The sequence below is a fragment of the Pezoporus wallicus genome, unplaced genomic scaffold, assembly GCF_028554395.1.
Source record: "Pezoporus wallicus isolate ANWC-B61680 ecotype Strahan unplaced genomic scaffold, APGP_CSIRO_Pwel_v1 contig_4710, whole genome shotgun sequence".
NCBI lineage: Eukaryota > Metazoa > Chordata > Aves > Psittaciformes > Psittacidae > Pezoporus > Pezoporus wallicus.
The window spans coordinates 3,693,526-3,712,351 of record NW_026640647.1 but is presented as its reverse complement, the minus strand read 5'-3'; the positions used below and the strand labels follow the sequence as shown (position 1 = coordinate 3,712,351).

The 18,826-nt window shown below is 45.1% G+C and overlaps 1 protein-coding gene across 11 annotated transcripts in view; it reads left to right on the top strand.

Moving 5' to 3' along the window:
- The first annotated feature begins 18 nt into the window (after positions 1-18).
- Positions 19-18,826, top strand: part of ANKRD44 (ankyrin repeat domain 44) — a 140,659-nt gene continuing 121,851 nt past the window's right edge. For 9 of the 11 annotated variants that reach the window (XM_057419943.1, XM_057419936.1, XM_057419935.1 and 6 more), the window contains exon 1: positions 1,634-1,734. In XM_057419943.1, the coding sequence (XP_057275926.1) occupies positions 1,684-1,734 (51 nt within the window). In that variant the 5' untranslated portion in view covers positions 1,634-1,683. Of the gene's footprint in view, positions 49-1,430; positions 1,735-18,826 lie in introns of those variants that run through there. The other 2 variants (XM_057419934.1, XM_057419944.1) reach the window with 2 other exon arrangements.

The window sequence follows — 18,826 nt, the reverse complement described above, 5'->3', positions numbered from 1 at the left end:
GTGTTTTGGCATGAGGAAGACCTGGTGGAATTGATGCATTCTGAACAGGTACTCTGCTCTCTCTTGCTGCTTTTTATTTGTTTACTTTAAAAGACTGATTTGTATTAACACTGTTTTTTCCATTAAGACCCCTTTACAATAGGTGGAGTCAAAATGTGTTATGACTTGACTGTTATTTTTAATCCCTATTTACAGTGATGCCTTAAAAGCCTGAAACCAACATCTGTTTCCCTCTTGGATTAGTTTTCTTCCATAGAGGGCACTTCACCCTTTTCTTTTTTAACTACTTAAAGTCACCCCATTCTGTAATCAAGGGTTGAAAAGTCTTAAATCACTTACACCACATCAGTCTTATCTGATGTATTGGGCACAGAATTTAACTCGTAGGGAGATACGTGGGCTCTTAGTGCAACACAGAGGAGGGAAAGAGGGAATCTTCACTTCTTTGCTCTCCACTTACATGTCCTTGGAAAAATGTAATTGCCCTCATTACCTTCAGCATGTTTCTAACTCCTGTTGCTGTGCATTGTGCCAATTATTTGAATCAAATCGTGTCCTTCAGGGATTCAGCTCGTCAGTACTGAAGGGTACAAAAGAATTTACGCCTTCGTGCTTCCCCCCCTCCCTTATGTGCCTGGCTGTGCAGTCTTGCCCTGGTGCTCAGGTCACACTGACAGCCGGATCTGAGGGTGAAACTCCAATTTGTCCTAGGTCAGCTCAACAGCAACACGGGGTGATGCTTATTTTCCTCTGCAGCACGGGGCAAGGACAGTACTGCTTATTTGCTTGCTTGTTTAAAAAGAAGTGCAGCTTATCTGATGTGCTGGTCCTTGAGAAGTAAAATAATACATTGAGTATGAAAACACTTGGACCAGATTAGTGCAAGGCAGCTGTTAACACTGTAATCCCAAAAGAGATTAAAAAAAACCCAAAACAAAACCAAAACCACTCTTGACAGTTTTGCCTGGTGGATGTGATTTGACAAACACTGATGGGGGAAAAGGGAAAGAAAGGAAAAGGCATCAATTTCCCCTTTTATGCAGGCTTGGGGTAGCACGTTCCCTGCATTCCCTCAGCCCGGTGGGAGCCACAGTAGGCCTGAAGACTTCGGTGCGCATGGGCTCGTAGCCAAGTGTACTACGCCCCAAGCCTGGACCCCCTTGCAGCGGGCCGGGGGTAGCACGGCCTCCACCGCCGCTCTGAGAGGGCCATCGCCGCCTGTCCCCTGAGGGGGCTGCGGGCGCCCGCGTTTCGGCTTCCCCCCGCGTCCTGCCCGCGCCGTGTGGCAGGTGCCCCCGGGGACCCCCGGCTACCCCCGCGGCCAGGCCGCCGGTCCGGGATCAACCCCCTCAGCCTCCGTGTGCCGGGGCAGGCCCGGTCCGGCGGCACCGCCCCTCGCGCTGCCCGGCGGGGCGGGGGCGCGGAGAGTCCCCGGGGTGGCCCCGCGCTGCGCTGCGCGCAGGCAGCGGCCGCCGGCGCGAACAAAGGCAGCGGCAGGCGGCGGTGGCGGCGCTGCCCGTGCGAGGCAGCCCGCCCGCCCCTGCTTCCTGGGCCGGGCTGGGCTGGGCGAGGCGAGGCGAGGCGGCCTCCACCCCGCCGGCGCGGAGCAGAACCGCTGCCGCCGCCACAGCAGTAGTAGGAGCAGCGGCGGCGGTCGCGGGGCGCGCTCTCCGGAGGAGCTGCATGTGCGCGGGAGGAGCGGTTAGGATGGCAGTGCTCAAGCTCGCCGACCAGGTGGGCGCCGCGCCGCGGGGCGGGCGGGAACGGGGCGGCGGGCTCCGCTTCAGAACTGTGCGGGGCGGCCGAGCCGCCAGGGGAGGCCCTTCCTCTCAGCGGGGTCTCGGCAGGGCCCGCAGCTGCCGTGGCCGTGTGGTGCCGGCTCCTCGCTGCCCGCTGCAGACGCGCTTCTCGTCTCCTCCCGGCGGACATGGTCTGTTCCCCCGAGGCCGTGGGCCCGGGGCGGTCGCAGCCCGCCGGGCGTCGCGGCAGCCGGGTACCCGCTCGCCTGTGCCCCGGCGCGCAGCCGGGTGCCGCCGTCGGCCCGCGGTCTTTGGTGAAATCCTGACATCTCCCGTCGTCGGGGTCAATTGGAGTGGACGTTGGTGCGTTTCGAAAGGCCTCTCGGCTCTGTTTGTCCTTCCTTGGGGTTTCTCCCTCGTTCTGTTGCTGTGCCATACGTATACATTATTTTTCCTGTCCCCTTTTTACTTAGGAAGTGCCTATTCTGTTTAGCTATAGCCGATGTTCACAGGCTACTAGGAAAACCCATAGTATTAAACCCTTCGATCGTGTTAAATTTAGCAGTGGGCAGACAGCTGTAATCAGTATTCGCATTGCCGGTAGTTAAAAGCATTTAGAAATATTTAGTAAATTGATATTATGGATCCTTCATCCTGATTTATCCACATACCTTACCAACTGTTACACACTTTGCGTGCCTTAATCTGCTATTTTTAATCTGAGGAGGTCTGCCTGTGATAGGCAGCGTGGGTGTCCTGCGAGCCCCAGACCTTCCTGCTGGGTTCAGAAGACCCTCTCCAAATACCCCTTACCTTATAGGTCACAAACCTCCCTCACAGCGTGTGCATGCTTTTCTGTGGAAACCTGCCAAAGACATAGAACGTTTAGAAGAGTTTTGAAAGGAGAAAAGGATAAAGCCACTTCTAAAGTAAAACCATCACTGTTTGACCGAGCACAGTCAATAATGCGTTTTTGTGTGTAACAGACGGCAGTGTTTATGGCCTGCCTCCTGACATATCTCTTGAACATCCTCATCTTTAGATGTGGTACTTAGAACTGGCAAATAAAGTGTTTCACACCACAAGTCTTCACTACCCTGTGGTGCCCAGACTGAGTCTCAAATAGGGAGATTCAGGTAGAATCTGCATATTAAAAAATCTAAGCAGCAAGCATTATTATTAAAAACACATAAGTTACAGAGCACCAAAATTGTACCGTTTCAGTGCTTTCCATGTGTTTTAATGAATCCCTTGAATTTGCTGCCTTCAGAGTTATTAAACCTTTGCTGGCATCTTGTAGCAAGGATTTTGCTTCAGCAGCAGAAGTCAAAACAGATTTAAGTCAGGTGGACCACATCTTTATGAAGTCTGTAGTGCTATAAAAAAAGACAGGCTGTTGTTCTTGTGTTCTCCTTTCTCTTCTGAGAAAGGCTGAGGGATGAGGCTCCTTCAGGCTGCCATTATATCCCTGTAGCGTGCCTGCTTTGGGGATGCTTAGAATATTGGTGGACAAGTCTACTTCAGATGCAAGAGCACTATACCCAGGCTGGCCCACCTCTTGACTAAAAGTGACACAGTAACAGCAGCCCCATGTGTTTATAGGCAGACCGAGGCAAAACAGAGGTGAAGCTGAGATGAAGAATGATGTGACTGGGAAGATTTGCATTCCTGTAACATCTCAGCTTCGCTGAGGCTGTGGGAGCAGCCTTCTGCATTTCTTCCAGCTCTGAGGTTCGAGGCAATTGTGGCAGTGATAACTTGCAGTGATTCAGGAAATTGTTTCCTGTTGCTTAAACACCAGAGGCCACAGCAGCCTGTGTGCTTGCAGTCTCTTGCAATGGGAATTACAGTACGTAGGACACTGTGAACCATAGCGGTTGGGACCTGGGCTTCTATGAGTATGGGCTGCTTTTTATGCACTGTATAGTCTGGTTCAGGTCTTAGTTGTGATGCTCAAGGGGAGGTTGACTCCAAAACTAAGAGCTCTGCCTGTCATTGTGATTTCTGTAGCACATGCTTTTCTCCGGATCCATGACTTTCTTGACCAGTGGGGAGAGCTTCATGTAGAAGACATGAGAACCTCCATGATGAGAGTTCAAACACATTTCTCTAAGTAACCTCTTTCCTCCTTACCTCCATTTTTGGCTTCTCTTACCTACTGCATCTGACAGTACGTGGAGCATTCAGACAGATGAGGAATTAATTACGCAGTTTATTATACAGGCTCTGAAGACAGACTTTCATTATTACATCTTTTTTGATATAGCTGAAAGGTGTTAAGGAATTGGTATGCTTAATCCTTCAAAGATCCTGTCGGTACTTTTGGCTGCATTCACTCCTTAGACAGGAGAGCTTAGTTTGAGGGTTTAGCATTAGTGCAGATTTCTTAAATTTGCTTCCAGTAATGGTAATTGCTAGCTCATCAGTCGGGCCACAAGAAATCCTTAAATCATGTAACCGCAGTAAGTGTATTTTACCATTGTTTGTTACTGCATGAGTTTCTTTTAGGCCTTCTTTTTTCCAGTAACCCCCCGCTAGCCATGTTTGAATGGGTAAGTGCAAAGCTGAAAACAACCTGAGTTAGTTCATAAAACTTAAATTAAATGCCTAGAATCGTAACCTTTGTCTGTAGTGGCATGTCTATGCAGTTGTAAACATTCAGATACACTTACTATTTCGGTTGTCTTATACAAATACTGCAAAACTTACTCTACGTCTTAAAACTTTTAGCCGTTCCTTTTTCTTGCCATCTCTGCAGTGGATGCTGATCACAGCAAGCATGCAAATTGCTTTAAGAACTGAAAAAGAAAAGGTTGTTTTCAATTCTGTGTTGTTCCCCATTCAGTTTATTGGTTCTACCTGTTCCATTTTGATAAGTGCTAGTATTTTATATTATGTGAGGGTGCAGCTGCATGTGATAAAGGCCTTTGCATTCAAGCTAGAGTGCAGAAGGAACAGAAGACGAGCACTTCAACAAGCAGGTGGCCAGAGGTTTGCAGGTTATGTGTCTCCAGACTTGCACTGACATGGCTTGAGCCTGGCTCTGGACATATGACAGGGCATGAAAACCCCTGCTGTGCCCCTCAGGTGCTGTTTTGGGGGATCCTGCTCACTGCAACTCTTTATTCCTTCCTGTATTTTGAGTTGCCATTCTCTCCTCCTCATGAGCTTTCTCCTTCACCTAAAGCTCCGTAAGTGTGAAAGTATCGGTTGTTTTTTGACTTTTGCAGCTGCTTTTTGAGCAGTAGTCATTGCCTGGACCCACCTTTCTCCTGTCCTCTGAGAAGCCATGAGATTCAGGGTGCTTCCTGCCACTGCTCTCCTTGCACTCTGCCTGCGGTTCTTTGCGCGGCTTATTCTTCATGCTTGCACTGAGTAACTTGGTTTCCTGAGAACTGTTTGTTTGCCACTTGCAAACTTCTCAGGAGAAAGCCTGTTAGTCATAGTCCTGCTGAGTGTGCTTTTAATCTTCAGGGTTTCCATTGATGGTTCTAGGCAGCAGACACAGACAATTGCTCCTGTCAGCACTCTGTTCAGAGGGTAAAATAGCTTAAAATACTGCTCTATGTAAACTTCTGTGAGTTACCTTTTGGAAAATTACTGTGGAAGTTTCTGTAGTGTCTCCATCTCATTTCCAGGCTTGCCTTGCCACCTGAAGTTCTCCATGCAGGACTGCCAGTAGTGCCCACAGGCCTGCAGGTTGTCTCTGTAGCTAACTCCATCTTCTTCTCCCCATTTAAGGCCAATGAAGTTGTGTTGTGTGTGGCTGTGTCTGATTTGGGATGCCAGCTCTCTCCCTCTGCAGATGACTTCGCCTTCACATGCCTCAGCACAAATGTGCCCTTTGTGCTGTGTTGAGGGCAGCGAGGGTTGGAGTTGCTTGTGTGTGGGGATATCCTGCTTCTTGGTGTGTGTTTGTCAGAGGCTGAAGCAAGCTCTCCCGTGCCTAGCTGTTGATTATAGTTATTCATGTTTACAGGGGAAATGCATCATTCTGTCTTTGAAAGACACTGAGAATGTTTTCTATGAACAAAAATAAAATGGGAAGTCACATAGAGGTGAAGCCTGCGTAGATACTTTTGAGATGCACTGCTTAGTGGGTTTATGCCTGGACTGCCAGATTTGGTGTGAAGCTTGCTATAGAACTGAGACAAACACAGGCTCTGTCCAGCCATGAGCCAGTGCACCTGGAAGGTCAAATGTGCTGTGACTTCAGTGTCACCAGCTCAGGCCCTGTATGTACAAAACAAGAGAATTATTTTTAGGCTACCCCTACAAGCATGTATATACATGTATTATGGATAATGAAGCCCAGATAAATGGTTAGTGTGTGCACTTAGGCTGCTATTAACTGCAAAACCTCATCCTGTCTCCTGGTATTTTGCCTGTTGTCCTTGATTGCTGAAAGTAATGCAGTGTGACTAGGACTGGAAGGAACATTTTCCTCCCTCCCTCCCTCCCTCCCTCCCTTCCTCCCTCCCTCCCTCCCTTTCCCAAATGTTTTCCTGTGTTTGACAGTCCTGTGCTGACCACCAGGATCCTTTATATTATGATCACAGAGAAGCAGCATTAAACAGATGTTTAAATGATTTTAAACAGGTGTCAAAGATCATAAAAATCAACTAGGCAAAGGCTGGACTTGCATCTGAAGACACTTAGAACCGAAATGAGTACAACAGTACCAAACAATATCTCCTAACAAAACCAATCACATTTCCAAATGATGGTGTGTCTTTAACTTAATTCAGAATCATTCAATTGACAAGACTGTCTTTCTGTGTATCCTTTCTCTCTGACAAGTAGAAGCATGTGAGAGATGCTCCTAAATCTCCTGTGTAAAATAGGGGTTGTGAACCTGAGCCGTATGGCTACAGGTTAATTTTGCGTGGTATGAGGTCCCATGATTCCTCCCTTACCTCGTTATTACTAGATAATAGTAAGGTGTGTGTTAATTTGCAGGCTGCCAGGTGCTTTTGAAAGGGCTCACAGCAAGGAAGAGATAATCCGATTTAGTACAGAATACTCAGGTAGCCACAAAACAAAGGTAACTGTGGGGAAGGAAGGAGGAGGGAGGAGTTTACCTGCAGGAGTGGTTCTGTCTTTACTTCTTGTGAAATGAAAATGTGGTTGGACAAAAATAACTCCATTGCTGCAGCCATTGGCTTTCTAAAGCTGTGCTGTTCTGGGCATTCCATATATACTGTGAGACATGGCTCTGCTTTTTAGTATAAAAGTTTTGGGGAAAATGGGATGTATCAGCATTCCTGCCCTTGTCCAGACTTTAGGACTGATGATTGCTGCCAGCCGGCATCGATGGCACCAGAGTTCTGACACATAGAATCATTTAAACTGGAAAAGACCTTTAAGACCATTGAGTCCAACTGCAAATCTAACACTGCTAAGTTCACACTAATCCATGTCCCTACACATCTTTTAAATGCCTCCAGGGATGGTCCTGGTTAGAGGAGGTAGCGGAGGGAAGCTTTGATTTGCCAATGAGAACAAGATGCAGGCTTGAAAAAGAAGCTGCTCGCTCTTTTTAATCATGGCTTCTGCAATAAGCATCACTTCCTGATAGCTCTGTAGCTTGTTTCAAGGTAAATAAGAGGCACTGGAATTAGGAGGATTTCTGGAGTGGTTTAGTGTCCTCAAGCCTATCATAGATATTTCTTTAGCAGAGAAATCCTCCAGCAGTTTGCAATTTGGTATTACTGTAAAGGTTTTGTAGTGGTTGTGCCTAAATGCCTGGGCTGATTTGATAGGGTGTGTGCCTGTCATGTTAGGATGTTAGTTTCCTTCATTTGCAGATGACGTCCATCAAAACTCACCCTCCTGCATGCACTTGAGGTGTGGTATTTTATCCCTGCATGACAAGTGCCTCATGACCTCTTCCTGCTAGTTTCTTAACTGAAGATGTGGTTGTCATGACTACATTTAGCAGAGAAATAAATGTTCCTCCCAGCTTGGGTGCTTGTGTAATGGCTTGTTTCGGGCAAGGTAGTGTTTTCATCTGGATCCTTGCTCGAGGGGGGACAGATGATTTCTGTGACCTGGGAATACAAGTGCCCAAATTGGAGCTAGCTGGCTGCTGAACACAGCAGCTGCTTGTGCTGCGGCTCCCCAGGGCAAGGTTTTGAGCTGGTGCTGCTCCGTTGTGGCAGTGCTGTTGGTCTCAGGGGCAAATCCCTGAAAGCCAGCAAAGACTCCTGCAGATTGTTTCTAGAAGTCTGGGTGTAGCTGATCCTGCTTGCTTATTACCAGAGAGGCAGGCTCTGGATGTGGTATGACGGGAAGGATTTCCCTGCGCTGGCCCATCGTGGGGTGGAGTGCTCACCCAGAGGAGCTGGGCCAAGCACTTCCTCCTCTTCCTAAAGCTGTTCCCCCATTGGCGGGTCTGAGAAATGAGCAACTTACTGTCTGGGAGCTTTTGTTTAAGGATGGGGCTCTGAGCATCCTGGTCTAGTGGAAGGTGTCCTTGCCCATGTCAGGGGTGTTGAAACAAGGTCAGGGGCATTGGAACGAGGGCAGGGCGTTGAAACGAGATGATCTTTAATGTGCCTTCCAACCTAAACCCTTCTATGATTTGTAGAAAATAATTAATTCTTTAGCATATTATGTTTTTAGGCTTCTTTTTAATCTCTGTTCTCTAGAAGTTTTTTCTCTCTGTAGTACCAGTACAAGTTCTAGTGTCATCAGATGCCTCCAGGAGCCAGAAATTGTAGGTACAAGCCTATTAGGCAAATGTTTTCAGTATATTCTGCTAACATTGACCGTTTCTTGGTTTTCATTCCTGCTTTTCTTCTCAAATGCCCTGCTTCACACATTGCTGCCTGTGTGTGTTGCAGAACATGCAGGTGAGCTAAACTTGCTGGCAGAAAACCTCTGTAGTTTAACCATTTAGTTGGAATGTTTATTAGCTGAAAAAGTGCATTTTCAGCTGTTTCCCTTTTCAAATTGGAAGTTTCTTTTCTAGAAATACACCTCTGACAATTGCCACTGTTTTTGTTTGCTGGAAAGTTCCCACAGCTGCTGTGTGTGGCTGCAGCTTTGTTTTAGTTGCTGCACGAGAAACAAGTAGCAGCATGCTGCTGGAGCCCTTCAGCCTGGTGATGGGTGGGAATCAAAGCATTACAAAATTACATTTAAAGGGGGGAAATTATTCTGCAGTTTTATCCAAGGGTTTGAGGTCATTATTGAAGTTTGTGAGGAGCTGGACGACAAATTACAGCATTTAGTTGTGGCGAGGTAATTGTGACATTCTGAAAAACGACTTGCCTTTTGATGACAGGCATTTTCATGTGTTTTGCTTTTAGGGGAAGAAAAAGTTGCCTGGCTGTAGATGTACAACCAAAAATGGAGGCTGTTTAATACATGGCTGTTTCTGCCACGCAGGGCTGAACCTCCTAGCCTGACGTAGGCTTGTCTGCTTGGTGTTTGTGCTCTGTGTTACGAGCTGGTTTTATGCAGGGGTGTGCATTTTTGTGCTGGAATTACTTGTAATGTCTTTTTTCCTTACTTTAAAAAGAGTACTTGGGGAGAATGCCCTCGCAAAGCCTCTGCTTCCTCTTGCAGCTGCATGTTGCTGCATCTTTATGAGGAAGTAAGCAAAACCATAATGGTTGACTTCTGCAGACAGCCCTAACAGATATACCTGATGGTGTCTTTACTGAGCTAAGGCTTTAGGGTTTTTGTGTAAAGGAGCTGGGTTTCAATGAAAACTCCTTGTACTATTCAAATGTGTATATATAGTGTATATATATAGGTATGGATTCCTCCAAGGGCCATCTGTTGATACTTTCAGCCTGGAGAAGAGAAGGCTCAAGGGAGACTGTACAGCAGCCTTCCAGTACCTGTAGGAAGCCTGCAAGAAGTCTGGAGAGGGACTTTTGACAAAGGTGTGGGACAAGGGGGAATGGCTTAAACTGAAAAAGGGTAGACTTAGATTAGATTTCAGGAAGAAATTCTCTACTATGAGGGTTGTGACACAAGCACTGGCACTGGTTGCCCAGAGAAGCTGTGACTGCCCCATCTGTGGCAAGGCCAGGTTGGATGGGACTTGGAGGAACCTGGTCTAGTGGAAGGTGTCGCTGCCTGTGGCGCAGGGGGTTGGAACTGGATGATTTTTAGGGTCCCTTCCAACCCAAACCATTCTGTGACTCTATTGCTCTCTGCCATATAGAAACTGAAGACAGCAGTCAGCTGCACTTTTAGTGGCACAAGCTTTCACATTCTAAATATGATCAAATAATTTCTGGGAAAGGGAACTAGTGTGAGCATTAAAAAGCTTTTGTATGCATTTCATCATTAATAATGTAGGCAGTACTGTTCAGATGGAGAACATAATGCATTTTATCATAGCACCATTTTAACATGATAGGCTCCTTGCCTTTCCAAGGTGAAAGGGCTGCAGATTGCCTTCTGAAATCTCATCCTTGGATGAAGTTTTGCTTTTGCCTGCATTGAATCTAGACCAGCTTTGCAGGAATATGGGGAAGCTGCTTTGTATTTATAGTAACATGCTGGTAGCAGCACCTGCCTCTCTGTGTTTCTATGTATAAAATTCATTTTTCCCATACTTATAATAGACAAAGGTGAGCAACACATCCTCTTTTCATTCTTGCTGTCCTGTGTGTATGTGTGTGTTTGTTTTCATCAAGGTTATTACTTGTGTCTTCTGTGCAATAAGTGCAGCACAGCTAATCCATGCCTGTGCTGTTGAGCCTTGGATGCAGTAGGAGGCCGGGTATGCAGGCCACCAAGTTGGGCTGGTGTTTCTGCATGGGCCTGGGATTTCGAAGCTCTAAGCCTGCAGCATTATCTGGTAAAACAGTGATTTGCTCAGTGTGGTCTTTAGTTGTTTAACATGCCAAGGGTAAAAAATGAGAGAACAAAGGCCTGAAATAGCAGATATTGTCTTTGTGCTTCCAGCTGCTCTAATGTGCTTGCCAATATGACATGCAGCATTTATCTCCAATTTAAAATCAAGAGAGGGACTTATTTAGTCATTGACTCCAGGAACATTTCCAAAGTGCTCTATCAGTCAAGTAAACACGGTGTGCTAGATCCTGCAACCATTGCTTCTGTTTGAAAGGGGCATGCTTAGGTGAGTGATCCTGCTGCATCCCGCTCAGTGTGAATCAAGTCTAGTAGGAGGAAGTCTCTTTCTTTTAATGTAAGCAAGCCCTGATTTTAATGTAAGCATCTAACCATGCTCCTCTGTTAGATGTAGCCCTGATTCTAGGGCTGTTTTTTGCAGATGGAGCGTGTAGGATATGTGTAGCTGGAGGTGCAGTGCTGCTGCCTCATGGCACTGATTGCAGCAGCAGAACTGGCATGCAGCGAAGCTCTGTGACCAAGGTCAGACTGAGAAGGGAGAGGGTGAGAGAGCAAGACCTGTATCCTGATTTACCTCTTTCAGGGCCTGATTCACACTGGTGCCCTTCCTTCCTGCAGGTTGTTTTAACACTGTTTACTGTGTGGGCTGATGCCAATCTTAGGATGTCACAAGATGAGAAATGAATGGTGGCATGTGGTTTCACAGTGCTGTGTTAAATTCAGGGAACATATAATTTCTTTAGATATTTGTTCTGAAGTCTAAAAATCAGCACGGGTTCTCTTAAGAGAAAGTGCTCTCTTAGGAAAAGCTTTCTGGGTCACCTGCTAGGTAAAGCTTTATGCTGTCTGGTTGCAGTGGGTGACTGTCTTTGGTCACTAATCCTGTGTCATAGGCTTAGTGCTGTATTGCGCAGTGCAAACAGTAGTAGTGAGATCAGCCTCTTGTGTGACAGTGCTGCTTGTTGAGGCAGTAATCTGTGACTGTGTGACTGTTGGCCATAGAGCACGCACACTAAGCTGAGTCCTTCAGACAAACAGAGATAGTCTCTCAAATATGAGAGCTTAACTGTCAGTGGATCAGATGGTGCCCTTTGGGTATGTTCACACAAAGTCCATTTCATGTCAGGCTGGAACTGAGCAGTCTTCTCCAAAGTTTTGTTTATTTCAAGTAGATATTTATAGACATACAATTTAGTTTCTAATTGGAAGAGGGTACTGCTTTTAGAAGCATTTTCATGAGGACTGGTGAATTTGTGCATCACCCCTGCTACCCAGAGGAGTGTTATTTCTTCTCTGCAGACAGGAGCAAATGGAGCTGAACAGATTTGTCCTCCTCCACAGAGAAGGGTAAGAGTAGCTCATGCAGCCGTGTGGCTCAGAGGATAAACTATCTAGACATGAGTCTGAGAATGTGCCCACTGTTGGTGGGGAGATTGTGTAGCTCAGGAGCACCCACATGACCTGGCTGTTACCTGGGGTAGCTGGTTATAGAAAGCTTTGCTGTTAGCCTCTTCCTGCAAGTGTAGGCACGGCTTTCATGTTAATCAAGGATTACATTTAGGATCTCCCATTTCCTGTTCCTGGGTAGAGTTTGCATATCTTTAATGGGGTTTTATGACTGCTTCATGTCCTCCGAGGCAGATATGTGCCTTACCAGAGAGCTGCCTGGAAAAGGAGACGCAAATGATGGCAAACCACAGAGCAGGCGTGTGATCTTCAGCACTTCTTGTTCCCGCAGGGCTGGCTGAAGACAACTCGAGACAACTGTCTGAAAGCCCTTGAGTGATTCCTTAGGGATGGCTCTGTGCAGACACATGGTCTCCAGACCTTTAAAAGAGGTCTCTAAAGATGTGAACACTTTCAGACAGTTGTCTGGAGAATTCTTTGGTTGACTCTGTTGTAGAGACAAAAATTAAAAGGAGGTGGACAGGCAGGTGTAATTCATGCCTTAAGCTTTTCTCCTTTATATTCTGCCTCCAAAAAGCTCCAGCATGGAGCAAGCTTTTACCTGTAGTGCCTGTTTACAGCTGCTTGTGAAGTGCCCAGCAAAACGGGAAGGCTCTGACCCACAGAAGTAGCAAAATCTCTGTGTATAATCTGGCCCTGTGAGATCATTGAATTGTTCAGAGTCTGCTAGATTGAGTTGCACTGCTGATTGCTGAGATACTGGAGCATCAAAAATGAGTGCAGAATAAATAGCTGTGCTTCAGCTATGTGGGTACAATCCCAGGAATAACGTTGCATTTGAGAAAGTGTTTCATTCCTGACACTGGTTCTGTTGGTGTGTTTTGTTTGCTTTCAAGCAGTAGGCTCAGAGAGAAGCAGTCCAGATTTTTGCCTATTTTTAACTAAGTGTTCAGCTAATCTGTTAATTGAACCTTGAACAGATGCAGTAATGATTTTAAGTCATGGTAGATGTTTCACCCGTAAGGTAATTCTCTTTACAGAGGGGTAAACCAGCAGAGAGCTTGGTTACTTGTGCCTTACCACACATGTTCATGTGCATTGTACTACCTGTAGTGTGCTGATCCCTGGTGCTTGTATAATGGTAAGTGGAATCAGCGTGAAAGCCATCTCTGCCCAGGTCTGCCTTAAATGAGTTTAAAAAGGAGTCAGACCTAGTTTATGCTGCCTGTGCCCTGTATTTTGGAAACCATTGTGGTTGAAGAAGAGGTTTGCATTACTGACAAGCTCTTGGAGGGCAGTTAAAAGTGCCTGCAGATATACAAATAGAAGGGGTTTTGCTTGGCTGGGGGTGCAAGGGAGGCTGTAGAAGCAATGGTCTGCTCCCTTGCGGACTCCTGGTACTCAATGCTCTCCCTACCCTCATGGCAGGTCTAACCTTGGGATGCTGTCTGCTTTCTGGCTCTACTGCTGTGTGCTGACTTGCCTTGAGATGGGGGTACCATTACTGGTTGGTTAAAGCTGGTGTAGCTTTATTGGCAGTGACTGCCCAGGTCCTTGCTTCTGGGAGGGGGCCACGTTTGTGCAAACCATTTCCTTCCCTGTCCTTTGGATTAGGGATCCAACATGTGGGCTTCTTTCTTTCACAGTGGGGATCTGCTTTGTTATGCTGCCAGCCCTTTCCCTAAACAGAGGCTAACCCTGGATTTAAAGATCCCGGAAGGGACAAAGGAGTTCAAATGTCTTTTTGATCTTTGTTGCTACCCTGAGGCGAAGTTAGATCACTCACTGGGAGCTGATCTCAGTGGTGCTTGGAAATTTACTGAGGCAGCTACTCCAAAATAATTATTCTGAGTAGACATTTTGGTGTGGGCACTCCTCTTCTCGCACAAAGATCATCTCTTGCTGGTCTGTCTTTATGTGCCATGGAAGTAGAATAACTGCTGACTAATTATTTGAGAACAGCTCTTTTGGTAAATGCCTGAGCACAGAAAAGTCCCACTACAAAGACTCCCCCCATCCCACCCTGATTCAAAAGAGGAGGCTCTTCCCAAGGTATTAGAATAGTTGTGTTCATTCATGGCTGTTTAGAAAAGAGCATACCAGTGGTAAGTTTTATGGTGCATGACTTAAAATAGTTCATATTAATTAGCAAACAAGTACCAATTAATTTTACATTATGATGCTTAAGGAGCAGACTGCAAGGGATGGTATTTAGCTGTGGCTGTTTGGCAATTATGACCTTGTATATAATAACAGACTCAATAAATTCTTGATGTGAGAGAGCACCATTAATCAACACAGAGTTAATTAACTGTGCTGCTTACACAGGAAGCGTGGCACAGAACTGTCTGGAGCTCTGTAGTGCTGCAGGCTGGAAATGCTTGATTCATCTGATACCTGGCTTGTTCCCACAGAATTTTCCCTCAGACCTGATGCTGAAGAGGGAGCAACATGAGTGCCCAGGTGAGTGGGCTCTGAACACAGGTCCTATAGTCCATTGCCTTCTGTGGCCCTGATGTTTAGGCAGACTGAGCTGTGTCACTTGGGCTTCCTGTCACCTTCATGGAGAAGGTGGAAGCAAGCCCTTCGAGGAGTGCTGAAGCACTGAAATATAAAGGGCTCTTGCAGCAGTGATTTTTGTCAGGTTAATCCTATAGTACTGCTCAGGAAAATAGGAATCAGTGTGGTAGTTCAGAGTTATACTCATCAGCTCTCATTTAGGCTTTATATAGGATTTTGGTTTTTTTTGTTTTGTTTTTAATGGTTTGAAAGGTACCCTGAACTGGAGAGAATGGATAAGATTCAGTCCACTTTCAGAGAGAAAAGCATTCCATCTCTGTGCAACTTACTCATCCATTCTTCAAATAGATCTTGTCTTATTTTCCTGAGTAGGTAATGCTTAGAATCATGAAACTGGCTCAGCCTTTTGGAGTGACACTGACCTCCTGCTGGTTTGTTTTGCTGTTGACTCTGTGTATATTAATGTGAAGGACAGATTTCTGACCTGGCGTTGTTTGTTTTTAATCATCTAGTTTACTATTTTTTTTGACGCCATTCGAACCACTGTTACATCTGCAGTGACTGTAGACTGTGTCATGGAAGATTTCAAAGGTCTGAGCCATGGGAGTGCTTTTAGCTTTGTAACAGCAATGCCTCGTAACAGCCAGCCTGGAGAATTTGAGTGGCTCCAGTGTGACTGAAATGAGAGAATGCAACTGGGTTGTGTTTTCTTAGTTTTCCTGAGTTAGAACACTTCATGTACCCTGGTTTTAGTCTTGAGGTTAATTTTTATTTATTTTCTTTAAATAAGTGCAGTTAAGTATAATCCTTCCTCTTCTTCCCTCTCTCTGTTACCTGGGCTATTAATCTTCATTACAGAGTCCCAGTGAGTAAATCACTAATACAGGAGTAGCTTTGTACACTGCCACAAGATATGGTGATCAAATAGGGCCAGAAATGAGTGAGCAAAAAAAGTATAGTCTGAATCTTACTTTTCCTTCTGCCTCGCTGTGGCTGAAAATGTACTGCCTATTAATGCCTCCTTTCATTTGTATAACATTTTTAGAACTAGGGCACTTCAAAGATTTTAACTACTCTTTACATTTTTATATAGTGGTCTCTTCCTTTGAGTATCAAGGAGGTATATTACTTACCTCCTATCTACCAAGACAAATGCTTTTCCTGTATTCACCTTCATTTATAAAGTGGAATGGAATGCTTTTAACAGTTTATAACAATGAACTAATTATAGGGGCCTGGGAGTGGGAAAGAGGGGTAGAGGAAGAGGTTTTCACTACAGATGTCAAGGCAGAGCAAAGTGATGATTCAGCAGATCTCTCTTCTGCAAATGTGTTTTTTCTGCCGCAGCCCCACAGCTTCTGTATTTGATACAAAGGGAGGCAGGAATGTTGGAAAAACAATGTTTATTTTTCTTTTCTCCCCAGTCTGGGAATCAGAAGTCAGCAGACACCTCTTCTTATTAATCCCAAAGTGTACCTAGTGGTTGTGGCCCAGCATTTCTACTTTCCTGCTTTCCCATCCAGCTACCTCTTTAGCCGGCTGGCATGACTCTTACCGGCTCCGGTGGCTAATCCTGTGCTCCAGCTGCCATCCAGACAGCCCATTCAGAAATGCTCCTTCAGTCAGGTACATAACACTTTCTCAAATTCAGACTTGTGTCTAGTTTTTCACGAGCCCTAGGGGATTAAATCCAATGAATGAGCAGCACTGAATGTATTAATGACAGCTAATGCATTTTAGTACTATGGCCGATGGTCCCACATACATATGTTTAAACATATGCACTAGACAGTGCATGTGTAGAACCTTAACATATGTTTTTTGGATTTCTGAGTCACCTCAACCATTGTTTTCTTTAGACCCATGTTTATTATTCCTTGTTTTGAGGAGCCCTTTCTCTCTTGCCCATGTGCCAGAACAAATTGTCCTTCCTCACACCTCTTATGTTTTCAGAGCCTGATGGTCTTCGCTTTCCTTGGTCCCCAGCTTGTGTCACAGAGGGCTTTTAAATTTGGACTTCTCCATTTCCCCCCACCCTTTCATGTTTTCGGCAAAGTCTCTCTTTTCTCTTTCTGACACTGCCAGGGAATCTGCAGTGCTGTGGAGTCGATGAAAGGCAGTGATTAAAGCTCCCTTTGCAGCAGTCCTTCCCTTGGGTGTGCTGTCCCTTGCATCTCGGCTGAAGTTTCTCCATCCCCTTCATTCTTAGCTTCAGAAGACCTTGGATCATTTTCTTCTAACACCACAAAAAGACTGGAGCTGGTGGCAGCACAGGCAAGAGTCATTAGCTGTCACATAGTTTTAGGTATCATATGTCGTTTGTGGCTCATCACTTCATACACTTCTGAAGAGACTTTCCTTCATTTGTTCTGGCCTTTATAAACAGCCTGTATTTTTCCTCTTTAGATAAAATGGAAATTGTTTTGTAAATATGCTAGATATAAGTTGAAGACAGTGACAAATGGTATTGAAGATCAGTTATATGATGTGGAAGGTATGCAAATAATGGATGAAATCAGAAGAGACTGAAAAATTAAAATGTACAATAGCCATAGCAATGTGAAATCTTATACAGATTATTTTTGAGTATGTGGAGGATGGGAAAATGCGAGTCTGGAGACAGGCAAATGTGATGCCTTTTTTAAAAGGGGGGAAGTGAGAACCCAGGGAATTAGTCAATGTAATGCCAACATCATGCAGTATACAAAGCAAATTGTTGAACAGCAGATTTTTAGGCATCAGAAGATGCTAAGGCAATTTAAAAAAGAAAACCCCAATAAAAGCATGGAAGCAAACGTTCATCCTAATGAAAGGCTCATATCTTCTTTTTTCCTTGCAAAGATTCAGGGAAATGGGAAGGTTGGTATGATTTCAGACTTTGAAAATACAATACCACTTGGTATAGTTGGTTCACTTCCTAAAAGCTCTAACCGTGGTGGGCTGCATCCTGGTCATCCAAATTTCAGCAACATTTGAGCCACTCTGCATTTAGTGGCATCCAGCCTTTTTAACAGTGTAAGAGAAGGAGGATTGTGATGTTGAGAAGTCATAAAATGCCTCTGAAGTCTCTGGGATGACAGAGATCAGGCTTTCTGAGAAGTGAAGTCTCTGCTGTTGATGTTTCTACTCTGTTCAGGGAAATGTGACTTTGTACACTCTTTTTGATACTTGGATTCACAATGCCAGCAGAAACAGCCCTGTAAAGACCCTGGGCTTTTGCTAATTGCTCTAGCCACAACGGGGATAATAAGGAACAGTAAGTGCTGCCCTTGTTCCTCATACAAATGTGGTGAGATGGGCTGGCACCTGGGCAATTTTTAGTTGTTTCTGAGTCAGGAAGCTGATAAAAGAGCCCACCATTTGCTTTCTGTGGCTGTTTTCTTTGCAGACTCTCAGAAGGGTGCTCTTCACTCTCTGCTGGTGATGCAGCTTTCTGATGGAGTTTTTGCCATAGCTGCAGCAAACTTGGTCAGTGATACAGAAAGAAAGGCACCGACTAGAAATTAGGACTTTGCTGCCAAGGCAAGCAATTCCAGTTTCAGCATGTGAAGAGGGAAAATACCATGGCATTGTCTAGTTTAATGAAAGCTGTGAAACTGAGGGAAAATAAATATACTCTAAAATAACCTTTTAAATATGTAAGGAATTCAACAGTGTCTGAATCTACCCAGCATTATAAGGTAGCAATTGCTTGTAGATTCTTACTCTTCTATTCAGAAGCATTTTTAATCCTTAAATGGTGCACTATGGTTGCTTGCTTGCATGCCAGTACAAATATTTCCTACATGTTACAAGACAGATGAATGAATGGAAGGGAAGAGAGATAAAGTGATGTTTTCTCTTCAGAAGCTTCCTTTTTATTAGGCCCAGAAAAACTGTCTGTTCAGGGCATTTTGGCTGCATTGGTACAGCTTAAGGATGACTGAACAGAAATTTGAATGTGAGGAGAGTGACATGGGCCTGTTGGTATCAGAACTTTTGCTTGAAAAAGGCTTTTTTGCTTCCTGGCTTGCCAGATACCTAAGTTAACATCTTGCAATAGTTGTTGGCTATTTAGAATTTGGAATACTTCGTTCTTCCGGCTGCAACTGGACAAACCAGCATTTCTGCTGCTTGTGTGGATTTTAAAGGTCTGCTTTTTTTGGCTTCTTTTTTACCTTTATAATAAATTCCAGCTGAAAGGAATAGTGATTTAAGAAAGTTAAGGGCAGATACCTATACACAGCAGATCTGAAAGTACACTTAACTGTTCCTCACTATTGCAGAACATACACTGTAATTGCTAGAGAGGCCTTCAAGGTGGAACAGATAAAATCAAATCTGGA